The sequence below is a fragment of the Garra rufa genome, chromosome 3 (assembly GCF_049309525.1).
Source record: "Garra rufa chromosome 3, GarRuf1.0, whole genome shotgun sequence".
In the NCBI taxonomy this organism is placed as follows: domain Eukaryota; kingdom Metazoa; phylum Chordata; class Actinopteri; order Cypriniformes; family Cyprinidae; genus Garra; species Garra rufa.
The window spans coordinates 59947038-59960245 of NC_133363.1; the positions used below are offsets into that span (position 1 = coordinate 59947038).

Here is a 13208-nt window from a genome sequence, read left to right on the forward strand (position 1 = left end):
AAAAACCTGAAGAATTTCTACTCAGCTGTTTTCAACATAATAGGGCTTTTCACACTGTGCTTAACCCCGGGTTATCTGCGTTCTAAACACCGCTTTTAACCCCGGGTAAAGACGCGTTTCACACCTGTAATTTGAAAGCGGTGTTAGCACCGCATTTTACCCGGGGTTATGAAACCCTGCTCCAATGCGGTGCTAAGTTTGTTCAGTGTGAAACGGAGCGGTGTTTGCTTGTTGCTGCTGGACGCTTAGCAACAGACAGCCAATCAGAAATCAACAAGCATTACGTCAAGTCGCTAACAGGAAACGCGCGTGGTGTAAACAGCAGCCGGTGAGAAGTGAACGTTAACGTCAAGAACTTCAAAAGTAAGAAATGTCAAAAGACGGAAAGCGCGTGAACTGGAGTGATGAGGAGACTGTATTGTTTTTACAATTATGGTCAGAAAAAAATATTCAAGACAAATTCGACGGCACGGTCAGAAACAACCGAGTGTTTAAAGAACTGACTGAGAAATTAGCTGAGGCTGGGTATCAACGAACGCCCGGTCAGCTACGGGACAAACTGAAAAAAGCCAAAAAAGATTATAAAGCTGTGAAAGATAATAATGCCTGCTCTGGGGCAGAACGACAGACCTGTCCATTTTTTGATATTTTGGACCCAATTCTTAAAGATCGTCCAAGTGTCGAACCTACCATACTTGTTGACACTGCTGCCGACTTTTTGTTTTTTGAGCAGCAAATCAGATTACAATGTCACTGGAGTAATGATGCTCAAAATTGAAATCAGAGGAATAAAATTACATTTATAATTACATTACAAAATATATTTAAACAGAAAGCAGTTATTTTAAATAGTAAAAATATTTCAGAATTTTACTGCTGTATTTTGGATCAAATAAATGCAGGCTTGGTGAGCAGAAGAGATTTCTTTAAAAAAAAACATTAAAAATCTTACTGTTCAAAAACCTTTGACTGGTAGTGTATATGTGGTACATATGTTGATTAAGTATAATGTTTGATCTGCTAATGTATGCATTTGACCGTTTTATTTAAAAAATTTCATCCAACATTTATATTTTATAATTTTATGCATTTCCTCTACTGTTTGAGTTACAAGAATGCTTAGAACATTTAACATTTAACTTTAGAAGATAATTTATGACCAAATCAGAATCAAGTATTCCAGACAGATGTGTAATAAGTAATTTTAGGATGTACGTTATTTCATACCTGGCCTCTCTGAATTTTTTCAGAACACTAGGACGGTCCTGGTTTCGTCTCCTCCTGAACCAGCGCTCCACTTGTCTATGTGACCAGCTGCATTTTTTGCACAGGCCGTCAATTTCTGCCTGATATAAGATGGAAGAGAGCAGAAGGGTAAGTCGAGAAAACATCTCATATCAGAAAAGTGGCATGTTAATTTAATATGACAGTTTATGCTTCATAATTCTGGCTTTATTTTACCAAAACGCTACCAAAAAAGTTACGATTTTTGCCAGATTTACATAAATACTTAACTTAACTTTCTCAAATTGCAAAAGGCTATATGTAATTTAATACATATTCAAGTAAATAAATTTTTAAAAATATATTTTTTACATTTTTTTTTAAATATAGATTTAATCAATATAGTTATATAACAAAATAAAAAAATAATTTAATTAAATTTAATAATTATATAAATTAATGTTGTTGAGTGAAAGGAGAAGACTTTACCTTTCCTGGGTGTTTTGACTTTGTAATAAAATAATGTTCAAGAACCGCTTTGTGCTCCACTTTGTATCTAGTCTTCTCTTTAACACCAAAAGTAGCTGCAAGCGGTGTCGCTATCAACCTAGAAAGACAGACATTTAAATGTTTTATTATAGAATAAATAAATAAATGCAGCCTTAAAGAGCATTAGAAACTACTTTAAAAATCATTAAAAATCTTACTGATCCCAAATGTTGAACGGCAGTATAAATGAATAAAATAATATAGAATACATAAAAATAATTATATATTACTGAAAACATGAAACGGCAACCCATTTTACTCATCATGTAATGTAAATAAATAATAAAATTATTATTTATAATTTATAATTCTAGAAAAAAATATATATAATACAAATGTAAAACTCTATAGACTTTCTTATTAAAAAAAATATATATTTTTACTATTTTATTAGCAATGTTTGAAACCATTGTGCTGCTTAATTTTTTGTTGGAACCTGTGATACTTTTTCAGGATTATTTGATGAATAAAAAGGTTTTTTTTTTAAAGTACAGCAATTATATTAAATATACATATTAAGTCTTTACTATCACTTTTTATCAATTTAACACATCCTTGCTGAATACAACTATTCATTTCTATCAATAATGTAAAGAAAATAATTAATGACCCCAAACTTTTGAGCAATAGTTCAATATTGTTAAAAAAAAAATCTATTTTAAATAAATGCAGTTCTTTTCAACATTTTATTCATAAAGAATCCTGAAAAAAAGTTATTTGCACTGGCCAATATGACAGTTATGAACTTAGCTGACAACCTAATGGCATTGCTGAAATCACACAGAAACAAAATCTTATTTGTGAATAATTTTAAAGTACTATTTATGCATTTATAGAAAGAAAAACAGTAGTTCAGCATACAGTATATATATATAATTTTGAGCATGAAATTACAATTTTGTCAAACTAACAAAAGATGTCATGTCATTTTTAGACAACACAATATCAATGTTTTAACTTCAGAAGAGTTAAGAAATCAATATTTGGTGTAAGACCCCTGACTTTCAATCACAACTCAAAGCATTTGTTATTTTGACAACAAAAAAACTCTAAAATGACAATATTTTATTTTTTTATTTTATTTGCATTCAGTTTATAAAGCTAAAAACCCTAATTTCTTTGTGTTCCAACACAGATCTGTTGAAATTATATAATCGGTGCAAGTTTTATATTATTTTATAACACATACAGCTATGGAAAAGATTAAAAGACCACTTGAAAATGTACCATTTATATTTATGCGCTTGAGTAAAAAACTATTTAGGTTTTATTTTGCAAACTACTAATGATATATCATCCATATAAAAATTATAATTTTGAGCATGAAATGACAATTGGTCAAACTAACAAAAGATGTCATGTCATTTTTAGACAACACAATACTAATGTTTTAACTTCAGAAGAGTTAAGAAATTAATATTTGATGGAATAACCCTGACTTTCAATCACAACAACTCAAAACATTTATTTTAACTAAAAAAAAAAAACCTCTAGATGACAATATATTTTTATTATTATTTGCATTTAGTTTATAAAGCCAAAAAAACATAATTTCTTTGTGTTCCAAAACAGATCTGTTGAAATTATATAATCGGTGCAAGTTTTATATTATTTTATAATTCATACAGCTATGGAAAAGATTAAAAGACCATTTGAAAATTTACCATTTATAGTTATGCGTTTGAGTAAAAAACTATTTAGGTTTTATTTTGCAAACTACTGATGATATATCATCCATATAATATATATATATATATATATATATATATATATATATATATATATATATATATATATATATATATAATTTTGAGCATGAAATGACAATTGGTCAAACTAACAAAAGATGTCATGTCATTTTTAGACAACACAATATCAATGTTTTAACTTCAGAAGAGTTACGAAATCAATATTTGGTGTAAGACCCCTGACTTTCAATCACAACAACTCAAAACATTAGTTATTTTGACAAAAAAAAATAAAAAAATCTAAATGACAATATTTTTATTTGAAATTGGGAAGAAATGTTATCAGACCTTTATAGAACAAACAAAAAAATCACTCAAATCCGTACCTAGTAAATCCAGAGAAACAAGTAGCCTTTAAATTTTTTTTAAAGCTGTATATATATTTGTGTGTAGCTTATATTGTTTAAAAAAAGAAAACATTGATCTAGAAACAGTTTTCACTCATTGCTAGTAAATTTCACAGTTCCAAAGAAACATAAGCAACACACTGAATTAAATGTGAAATTTTGAAGTAGTCAAGCAAATAGTGTTTTCTTGTAAAATTTACTGTACAAACTTTACAGGATAACTATTTTAAAAGGGTCGCTTTATTTTAAATGAGCTTTGTAGCTCCAAAAGTTCTCCAACACTGATCATATTTGTTGCTAAAAAGATCATCGAAAAATTCTCACGCTGGCCTCGGAAATCTGGCCTCACATGATTGATCGGATCCATTTCCTGCAACATAACCAAAGAAATTCCACAGGCGTCTCACCTTTCAAACAGGTATCTGACTACAAGGAAGACTAAAGCATATGGCACAGTGACGTAGAGGTGGGATGCTCTGGCGTAGACCAGCCCTTCCTCGTCCTTGAGATCGGCCCACGTGAGGTTCCCCGGCAGCCACAGCCGGTCCCACCACAGCCACTCACTGATCGTCTCAATCATGACAGCGATCTGGTGAACACAAGCATAGTCATGTTTACGTCATGCTTTATACATACATACGTATTCCGTGTCAACTTGACATAACTTGAGCAATGATAAGCATCTCAGATTATATCCAAGGTTCCTATGGGTTTGAAAAAGTATGAAAATGTATGGAATTTGATTTAAGCATTTTTTTCAGAAAGCAGAGTATGGACAAATATGTGTGTTTCCAAACTAAATTGGGGTATTTAGTTTTTTATAATAGAAAATTAAGAATTTAATGAAAATAAATTCATTAGTGATTGTCAAATACAAGAGAATATTCTTAGCACCAGTGTTGGGGGTAACGAATTACAAGTAACGCAAGTTATGTAATAATATTACTTTTTCCAAGTAACTAGTAGTTAAGTAATACATTACTTTTTAATTGACAAGAAAATATCCGTGTTACTTTTACTTTCCCCCTCATTTATTGATTAACAGCTCTCCTGTCCCCATGTTGAGAGAAATTGTAAGATGTTACTTTAGTTGTAGAATAAATGTGAACATGCAAAAAAAAAATCTCACTCGCTTAAAAAAACAATACAGTGTTCCTCAAAATGAATAACAACGGTGAAATTCAACGCAAACATGCAATAATTAAATATGTTAAATAATACAAATATTCTTTATGTATTTAATCCCATTTTATTAACCGATGTCTTTGCTGCCGACCTTCGATGATCCAATTCATCCATACTAATACGCACAAATTATTTAGGATAATCTAACATTTGTTTTCCTTTGTTTTATTGCTGAAGAGTTGACTTTTTTTTCCTGCAGTCTACTGCACGGACGTGAATTTGCTTTTCTCTAAGCCTGAGGCTTTTGGTGTAAAAAGGCTTTTACATTTGCCAAAAATAGAACTTTTTTATATTTAAAACAAACAAGCAAGCCCTGCTCAAAAAAAAAAAAAAAAAAAAAAAAAATGGAAGAATGGAAAAAAAAGTAACTATAAGTAACATAATTAGTTGCTTTTTTTAGGGAGTAACTTAATATTGTAATGCATTACTTTTAAAAGTAACTTTCCCCAACACTGCTTAGCACTATATTACATAGCCTCAAGGACCTTTGCAAAATTAAAAAATATACAGACTTTTATGTGCACATAAGAAACCATTAAACTTAGCACTTATTGTTCCTTCAGCTCATTTCGCAGTGTGGTTTCTTGGCCGCTACAGACCATGCATTAAAGAGATCTAAGGCCTTGAAATATGACATACTGCCCTAATGAAAGCCACATTTTAAACACTTTTTTAAATAGTTCAAGTATTTTGTGTAGACCCTTGAATTTGGCAAATTTTATGCCATCGGCCCATTTCATGTCATGGTTTCTCCGTTGCCACAGAGGACATGCTAAATTGGACATTATCATATTAAAGTACTACCATAAGAAAAGCCACATTTTGAGCAAGTATATCTCTGTTAATTCATGTGCATCCAGGCCCTTGTTTTATTCATAGTAAGATGGAATTGTAACGGTAAGCATGCAAAAAATGATCATGCACATGTAGTTTCTTGAGGGTACCAAATAGTTTCTTGTGTGCATGTAGAAGTCTGCATTTTTTATTTATTTAAAAAAAATGAGGGGTTCTGTATGTTGTCACTTTAGAGAAAATCAATGAAAAAAAAACTGTACTATCACATAAAGCTGAAAATAATGCTCTCTGAACCATTTATGTTAGATGTGGTCTGAAAATCTACTGAGAGGTTTGGAAATTTGAGCCTGGAAAAGTATGGAATTTTGAAATGGAAAATGTGTAGGAACCCTGTATATTACTGAATTTATTTAAGAAAGAAGCTGTTCCTACACTGTACAAAATTAATTTGTTGGGTAAACTTAAAATAATTTGTTACCTGGCTGACTTAAAATTTTAAGTTTAGTCAACTCAAAAAAGTTTAGTCAACTTGAAATGTTAAGTTGTACAAAGTGACAACTTAAAATTTTAAGTTGAATCAACTCAAATATCTAAGCCAGCGGGATAACACATTATTTTAAGTTGACTCAACAAATTGTGTTTTTTTTTTAATAGTGTAAGTGTTTTTAACATCAAACCAAAATTGACATAATTTACTCTCTTAAAGGAATAGTGAAAATTTGCTGAAAATATACTCATCCTTAGACCTTCCAAGATGAATTTGTTTCTTCATCAAAACAAATTTGTAGAAATGTAGCATTACATCACTTGCTCACAAATAGTTCCTCTGCAGTGAATGGGTGCCGTCAGAAATGGAGTCCAAACAGCTGATAAAAACATCACAATAATTCTCAAGTAATCCACACCACTCCAGTCCATCAGTTAACATCTTGTGAAGTGTAAAGCTGCATGTTTGTAAGAAACAAATCTATAATTAGGATGCTTTTACCTTCAGAGCACTGCTTTCAGGTAAACTACGATCTGTAATATTGCTTTATCCAGTTAAATATGTTGTCTCGTCTGAATCAGGAGAGAAATATGCACAGATCAAGCACCGCTTACAAGCCAAAACAGTCTAAAACAGCAAATATGTTGGTGGATTTTTTCACTGGAGGAAACATTATTATGGATTATGGACTCTATTTTGGCCAGAAGTGATGGTTTAAAGTTAAAACACCTTAATGATGGATTGGTTTCTTACAAACAGGCAGCTTCTAGCTTCACAAGATGTTAACTGTTGGACTGGAGTGGTGTGGATTACTTGTGGATTGTTGTGATGTTTTTATCAGCTGTTTGGACTCTCATTCTGACGGCACCCATTCATTTACTGCAGAGGATCCTTTGGTGAGCAAGTGGTGTAATGCTAAATTTCTCCAAATCTGTTCTGATGAAGAAACAAACGTGGATGTCCTGACATTTTCAGCAAATTTTCATTCTTGGTCAAACTTTTATTTTAATACATATTCATAATCCTTCATTGCATGTTATTCCAAAGAAGAAAAGTTTGTCTTTATAACTTTTATCCTGTGTTTTCCCATTTATTGAGCAGATAACCTACATACTGTAATATAATAAACATTTTACCATTGCATACAGAATTAAAGTTTATGGTAAACTCTCAAATTATCACTGTAGTAGTACACTTTGCAAAAATATAGATTTTTCTATTATTATTTAAAGAGAGATGGAGATGAGTTGAATTAAATAGGAGAAACTGGAGGTTCAAAGTTTTATTATGGACATACAAAACAACCTTGCTAACAAATGAAAGTAAACAGTAGTATAATCATAAAATAATCTCATGTCATCTCATAAAATGGAAATCAGGAATGAAATGAGTCAGAGTTTTAAAGACATAATTATTCATGATGAATTCAGCACTGTGGATTTATGCCAGCCTCCTTATTTTCATTAGTCTTTTCCTGCATCCATTTAAACCTCTAACAAATGGGCTATGAACACAGAATCTTGCTAATACCAAACAAAAAAATGGTAAATAATCAAATTACAAAGACAGTGGTGAATCCGTTAAAATGGTTGAGATTCTATAGCTCTTGTTGTATATAATAATCCAGTTTTTAAGCCATAACAAATGATTTGTCAAATTTGTTGAGTGTTGATGGTAAAACAGCTCTGCTGCTACTAAAAACAGTGTTTGATAGGGGTGATGCTGACCTGAGGCAAAACCACAAGCTCAAGTACCTACAAACACACACACACACACACACACACACACACACACACACACACACACGCACACACACACCTGAGACGCCACTGGGAATACAAGTAGGGCTGGTGTGAACCTACATATTATTGTGTTGATTTCAGATCCACTTAGAGAATTACTCCATTTTTAACAACACTTAACACCCAAGTTAAACACTGTCCAAATACTAGCTATGATATGCAAGATAATGAAAGGGAAATATTAATGAGGTTATCATCATTATCAAGTTAAAGTATGTCACAGACTGAATAATAGCATAATCGTAGGTTATCTTAGTTCAAGTTTCACACTGTCTAAACTGGGTTAGTAATTAATCCTGAGTAATAAACTGTGCAGCATATTTACAAGGTTAATAACTTTTAAAAAAATGGGCAAGTAAAAGGAAATATATTAAGTAGGTTATACATAGATTTATAGTGCTGTGATGCAATCTCATAAAATAACAAATGCTGTTCATCAAAGAATCATTAAAAAAATGTATCAAGCATTAAAATAAAAAACAGTAATTAATTTTAAAAAAGCAGCACAACTGTTTTCAACATTGATACAGTTGCAAAAATGTGGAAGTTGCTTTGGATAAAAGCGTCTGCTAAATGTCTAAATGTACACTGTAAAAAAATTCAGACCCCCCCCAAACTCAAAATTTTTTAGTGACTGATCACATCTAAACTTTTCAATTGGCCCAATTGGATTTTCTGCTAATTGAATTTTATCAATTGGGGCAACAGTTTGTTAACATTGGCTCAATGCGAAATAATATATTGAGCCATTTGAAAAACAAGTAAGTCTACCAAACTGTGTTATTATCCCAATTAAATATTTTAAATTGTGGTAGCATACATTTTTTGTTTTACCTAATTCAAAAATGTATATTGGTAAATGTTTATTGCTAAAGCAACCTTACTGAATTGTTTATTCCCTGTTGTCCCAAAAGAAAAGGATTTTTTTTAAAATGATGATATACTGCCACATTTTAATCATTTTTTAATGAAATCTCCAACATAATGTGAAAATACTGTAAATTATAAATACACAGTAAATTTTCTATACAGCATACATCACAAAATCATGCATTTTAATTATCATAAGATACACAAAGCTGATGAATTGTACCTTATACATTATATAATTTAATCTGAAGTTACTTTTAACAAATGTTTAGTGTATTGCCACTGAATATTACCATTCTCACAAAAGGTACTCATGCTCATGAAACTGCATCTTAACTACTTAAACATGAAATACATTAATATATTAAAAATGTCAAAAACACCATCAAATTTAAGTAATAGGGAGATGACTTCAACCAGTGTTTACAGTAATAGAGTAAAATTCTGTCATTAATTTCCCTCATGTCATTCCATATGAGTAAAACCATTTAATCAAAAATTTCATCAAACCAATTTCATCAAAAACATCTTAATTTGTTTTCTGAAGATAAACAAATGAAAATTTCCAGTAAATTTCAGAAACATTCCAAAAATTTTGGAAACTTTCCAGGATTTTTTGGAATCTTCCTGTGATTTTCAAAAAGTTTCCAGAAATTTACTGGAATTTTTCCATCTCTTTGCAACCCTAATTAATAGTAATAATAAATGTTTCTAAGCAGCAATTCAGCATATTAGAATGGTTAATGATGCTGAAAATTCAGCTTTGCATCACAGGAATAAATTACATTTTAAAATATATTCAAATAGAAAACAGCTATTCTAAATTGTAATAATATTTCACAATATCACTGTATTTTTGGTCAAATAAATGCAGCCTCGGTGAACACAGGAGACTTTTTTTCATAAACTTACCAACCCCGAAACCTTTGATCTCATAACTAAATGCTAACCATTAGTTATTACTGTATTTTGACCTTTTCATGTATTTGCTAATACCTTTAACCATACTATAATTGTTCCTTTCTTATATATTTGACTTTGATCTGACAATATTAGCGGCACACAATGGCAGTCAATGGCTTCTCTATAACTGTACTTTGACCAAAGAGCCATAGAGAACGACCGGAACACTGTGTTAAGTGAACATAACAAAGAGCTCAGAGTCTGTTTGAACAAGATGTTGAGTAAACAGAGCTGTCTCCACGTGTACAGATCGCACAGAATTATCACCCATCCTTCAACCTCATTACTGCCACACAACCATGTTATCGCAAAGCCACTATCTTTCTTTGTCAACCATTTCTGATAAGAAGAAACTAGGATAGTCGGACAGAATAGTTTGAATTCAACAACTGATTAACTTGAACTGATTAACATAAAATGTTCACACTTTAGCACTACAACCCAAGTCACCATTAGTAAGACACATTTCAACAAATATAATAGCTCATTTGAACACTTAAAGATTCAAAGTTTGCATCTTCTACTTCTAGATGTTACATTTTCACACATGGTCACCAACAAAAGCAATCTTGATTAAAGCTGCTCAGGAATTTTCTAATTCAATTTTGATTAGAGGTTTCAGGAGCAGCAAGAAGAAAGAATTTAATAAGACCAAAGCAAAGAGGCATTAATCTACTAATGAATTATGATACAAAACAAACCCTGAAGCTTCTCAAAATGCTCACAAACATCACAAAACCTGGAAAGAACAGTCGATTTCAGTCTTAAAACTCTTAAAGCTCACACAGGCAGGGTTCCACATGATTGACTTTTCATTAGAGCCACTTTCCAAACATCTTTCATAAAAGTCCTTCTTATTTTGTCCAGTTGTCTTTAAAATTTAAAACAATCACTGCAGAATGAGTATCAAGACACATTGCAAACCTAAAAAGTAAGTAAGGTCAGACAAACCAAGCAAAGTAAAGAGACATTAATCTACTAATGAATTATGATACGAAACAAACCTTGAAGAATGCAGATTATTACAAATCAAGTAGACCAATAACCGATATTTTGAACCGATATATAAATGTAAATTAATGACAACATTAAGAATAACAAGGGCTCTGTCAAAAACTTTTAAATTACTTTATAGGCAAAATGGTTTTGAAAGTAGCCAATACCGATAACCATAGAACTGCTTAATATCAGTGCCAATAATCGGTCAACCCCTACCTTGAAGCTTCTCAAAAAATCTGAAAACCTGGAAATAACAGTATATTTCAGTCTTAAAACTCATAAAAGCTCACATGGGCAGGTTTCCACATGCTCAACTTTTCATTAGAGTTGCTTTCTCAAACATCTTTAAAAAAATCTCCTTTTATCGAGTCACATTGCAAACTAAAATTATTACAAATCAAGTAGACCGATAACCGATATTTTGAACCGATATATATGTCAGGTGTAAAAATGTAACTTAATGACAACATTAAGAATAATAAGGGCTCTGGCAAAAACTCTTTTAAATTAAAAAGCTTTTAAATTACTATATCAGCAAATCAGTTTTGAAAGTAGCCAATATTGATAACCATACAAATGCTTAATATCAGTGCCAATAATCGGTCAACCCCTACCTTGAAGCTTCTCAAAAAATCTGAAAACCTGGAAATAACAGTATATTTCAGTCTTAAAACAAATAAAAGCTCACATGGGCAGGTTTCCACATGATTGACTTTTCATTAGAGCCACTTTCCAAACATCTTTCATAAAAGTCCTTCTTATTTTGTCCAGTTGTCTTTAAAATTTAAAACAATCACTGCAGAATGAGTATCAAGACACATTGCAAACCTAAAAAGTAAGTAAGGTCAGACAAACCAAGCAAAGTAAAGAGACATTAATCTACTAATGAATTATGATACGAAACAAACCTTGAAGAATGCAGATTATTACAAATCAAGTAGACCAATAACCGATATTTTGAACCGATATATAAATGTAAATTAATGACAACATTAAGAATAACAAGGGCTCTGTCAAAAACTCTTTAAAAGCTTTTAAATTACTTTGGAAATAACAGTATATTTCAGTCTTAAAACTCATAAAAGCTCACATGGGCAGGTTTCCACATGCTCAACTTTTCATTAGAGTTGCTTTCTCAAACATCTTTAAAAAAAATCTCCTTTTATCGAGTCACATTGCAAACTAAAATTATTACAAATCAAGTAGACCGATAACCGATATTTTGAACCGATATATATGTCAGGTGTAAAAATGTAACTTAATGACAACATTAAGAATAATAAGGGCTCTGGCAAAAACTCTTTTAAATTAAAAAGCTTTTAAATTACTATATCAGCAAATCAGTTTTGAAAGTAGCCAATATTGATAACCATACAAATGCTTAATATCAGTGCCAATAATCGGTCAACCCCTATCTTGAAGCTTCTCAAAAAATCTGAAAACCTGGAAATAACAGTATATTTCAGTCTTAAAACTCATAAAAGCTCACATGGGCAGGTTTCCACATGATTGACTTTTCATTAGAGCCACTTTCCAAACATCTTTCATAAAAGTCCTTCTTATTTTGTCCAGTTGTCTTTAAAATGTAAAACAATCACTGCAGAATGAGTATCAAGACACATTGCAAACCTAAAAAGTAAGTAAGGTCAGACAAACCAAGCAAAGTAAAGAGACATTAATCTACTAATGAATTATGATACGAAACAAACCTTGAAGAATGCAGATTATTACAAATCAAGTAGACCAATAACCGATATTTTGAACCGATATATAAATGTAAATTAATGACAACATTAAGAATAACAAGGGCTCTGTCAAAAACTCTTTAAAAGCTTTTAAATTACTTTATAGGCAAAATGGTTTTGAAAGTAGCCAATACCGATAACCATAGAAATGCTTAATATCAGTGCCAATAATCGGTCAACCCCTACCTTGAAGCTTCTCGAAAAATCTGAAAACCTGGAAATAACAGTATATTTCAGTCTTAAAACTCATAAAAGCTCACATGGGCAGGTTTCCACATGCTCAACTTTCATTAGTCACTTTCTCAAACATCTTTCATAAAATATCTCCTTTTTTTCAAGTCACATTGCAAACAAAAATTACAATAAGAATCAGACAAACCAACAGATCAAAGTAAAGACATTACTAATCTACTAATGAATTATGATATGTGTTTTTCAGGGTTGATACCGCTACCGATTATTACAAATCAAGTAGACTGATTACCGATATTTTG

General features: G+C 31.2%; 1 protein-coding gene across 1 annotated transcript in view; it reads right to left on the bottom strand.

The window, feature by feature from the left end:
- cers3a (ceramide synthase 3a) overlaps window positions 1-13208 on the bottom strand; it is a 96523-nt gene that overhangs the window by 81291 nt on the left and 2024 nt on the right. The window contains exons 2-4 of the mRNA XM_073836450.1: window positions 4276-4457; window positions 1714-1831; window positions 1228-1346 (exon numbers count right to left, since the gene is read on the bottom strand). Coding sequence (XP_073692551.1) covers window positions 1228-1346; window positions 1714-1831; window positions 4276-4448 — 410 coding nt within the window. The 5' untranslated portion in view covers window positions 4449-4457. The remainder of the gene's footprint in view (window positions 1-1227; window positions 1347-1713; window positions 1832-4275; window positions 4458-13208) is intronic.